The 2,500-nt window shown below is 51.5% G+C and overlaps 1 protein-coding gene across 1 annotated transcript in view; it reads left to right on the plus strand.

Moving 5' to 3' along the window:
• LOC125037043 overlaps positions 1–2,500 on the plus strand; it is a 58,265-nt gene that overhangs the window by 54,468 nt on the left and 1,297 nt on the right. The window contains exons 8-10 of the mRNA XM_047630011.1: positions 452–684; positions 1,211–1,380; positions 1,786–2,500. The exon at positions 1,786–2,500 is cut by the window's right edge and continues 1,297 nt beyond it. Coding sequence (XP_047485967.1) covers positions 452–684; positions 1,211–1,380; positions 1,786–2,500 — 1,118 coding nt within the window. The remainder of the gene's footprint in view (positions 1–451; positions 685–1,210; positions 1,381–1,785) is intronic.

Consider the following 2,500-nt stretch of genomic DNA (forward strand, 5'->3'; position numbering starts at 1 on the left):
ATGAATGAATGTTAAAAAAAAAAAATAATAAAAAACACACACACACACATATATGCATGCATGCTTATATATGTATGTGTATATATATATATATATATATATATATATATATATATACATATATATGTATATATATACATATATACATACATACATATATACATACACACACGCACATAAATATATATATATATATATATATATATATATATATATATATATATATATATATATATATATATATATAACAGGCATCAGCTCGTATTTTTGTCGCAGCAGGACAAAGGCCTTTATTTGTAACCTTAACTAGTCACTAACTCCCACACCCCCCACCCACCCAACTTCCCTATCTATTGCCCAAACCCCCTCCCTCATACCCCCTACCCAACCCCGCCGCCGGGCCCTCAGGCTGCCACTGGAGTGAAGTTCAGTCTCGCCCTCCGCCCCGCAGGGCCCGCCGGGCAGCCCGGGGCGCCCGGACCGAAGGGGGACACAGGACCCAAGTGGTCCGGCCCGCCGCCCACGCCAGCGGCCGCGTCGCCGAAAGGTGGTCCGACGGCGGCGACTCCGGAAGAAGCCGCAGACGAGCCCTTCAGCGAGAACGACCTCCCGCTCGACTCGTGGACCGTCGTCAAGCACCGCGGGGGAAAGAAGCAGTTCTGCAGGTGCCGGAGGGGCGCCGTGGTGAGTGCCCTGGGCGAGGGTGAGGGAGGAGCAGGAGGAGGAGAGGACGGGATGACGACGAAGGACTGAAAGGGATATGGGTCAGACCGGAGTTCAGCTTCAGAATATTACCAAGACACTAAGCACAAAAGGCCCAGCCATTTCCACCAGATCAGTGGCCAGCTCAGACAAGAATATTAAACATGCATATAATAATGTCATTGACAATAGCCCCTGGAAAACTGACGTGTTTATCAGTATCTAATGATAATGTTGACAGCATAGAGTAATGTAAATAGTAACAATGACAGCAATATTGGTATTGATAATAGTAACAATGACAGCAATATTGGTATTGATAATAGTAACAATGATGACGATAATAACAGTAATAATAATAACAATGCTTCTCCTCTTCCTTCTCCTTTCTGTCCCCTTCCCCTCCTCCTCCGTCCCATCTCCTTCCCCCTACTCTCGCTCCATCCTCTCCCCCTTCTCCTCCTCCTCCCGCTTCATCCCCCTCCCTCTCCCTGTCTCTTCCCCCCAGGGCCCCCCGGGAGCCCAGGGCAAGACGGGTCCCCGAGGGCTCCGCGGGCTCCGAGGACCGGCAGGCAAGAAGGGCGAGCCGGGCTCTTTCGACTTCCTCCTCCTCATGATCGCCGACGTCAAGCACGACATCCAGAAGCTGCAACAGAAGGTCTTCACAGAGGAGGAATTGTGAGTGGTCTGGCGCGCGCGCGCGCGGGGTGTGCGTGGTGAAGGAAAAATATAAACGTTATTTTCATGTACTTTGTGTGTGTGTGTGTGTGTTTGTGTTTGTGTGTGTGTATGTGTGTATGAATTCTAATTCTATTGTTTGCTGGTGTGTTGAGGTTCTTTCTGCTTAAAGTTAATGTGTGACCCAGGTCACTGGAAGGCATGTGGAATGTCGGCTGATAAATGAGCTAATGATATGCATACATGATATAAAGATATAGATACATACGTACACATCATATTCATATACCTTATATAAGTACTCACACACACACACACACACACACACACACACACACACACACACACACACACACACACACACACACATATATACGGCTGATGCAGAACTGTACTTGTCCGCAGGCCTGAGCCTTACGACCTGGCGGGCGCCATCGCTGCCTCCGGCTCCGTGACCAACCAGCAGTACCACTCTCAGCTGCAGGAGCTTCTGACCGAGGAAGTCGACAACAGGATCTTCGGCGCCGCCAGACGACTCGACCCTGTGCTGAAGGTCGTTGATACCACGGACGACCAAGAGAGCTCAGGCACTTTGACCACCGGTAATCCCGACACGCTGACGACCCCGGAGGAAGATGGACGAGAGGAGGGTGATGAAGAGGAAGAAGAGTTGGCCGAGGAGGAACAGCCTTACCATAACAGGAATTCCAACATTACTGACGACTCGCTCTATGAGGACGACATCCCTCTGTACGACTACCCGCTTGAGGTAGAGCCAACGTACCTTACGGATTACGCTGCGTTGTCGAGCGAACCTCAAGAGACGAACCACGGCGCTCTCGAAGAAACCGTCTCCGGCGACCCACGGGTAGCGGCGACTAGAGAGCGACAGACGCTCGTCGACGACACTCCCGCGCTGCACCTCTACGGCTCCTTTTCCAGGGAGGCTTCGAACGCCTCGGTCGAACGAGCCGCCGGAGACGCTCGAACTGTTCGGGACGGACGATCCGACGACTCGACGAAGAGCCCCGGCGACGGAGAAGGCGTGCAGCCCACGCCCTACGACGCCGAGACTCTGAGGGCGTCGCTAGATAGCCTGAGGGCGGACTACGGCCTACTT

Source organism: Penaeus chinensis, chromosome 22, assembly GCF_019202785.1.
Source record: "Penaeus chinensis breed Huanghai No. 1 chromosome 22, ASM1920278v2, whole genome shotgun sequence".
In the NCBI taxonomy this organism is placed as follows: domain Eukaryota; kingdom Metazoa; phylum Arthropoda; class Malacostraca; order Decapoda; family Penaeidae; genus Penaeus; species Penaeus chinensis.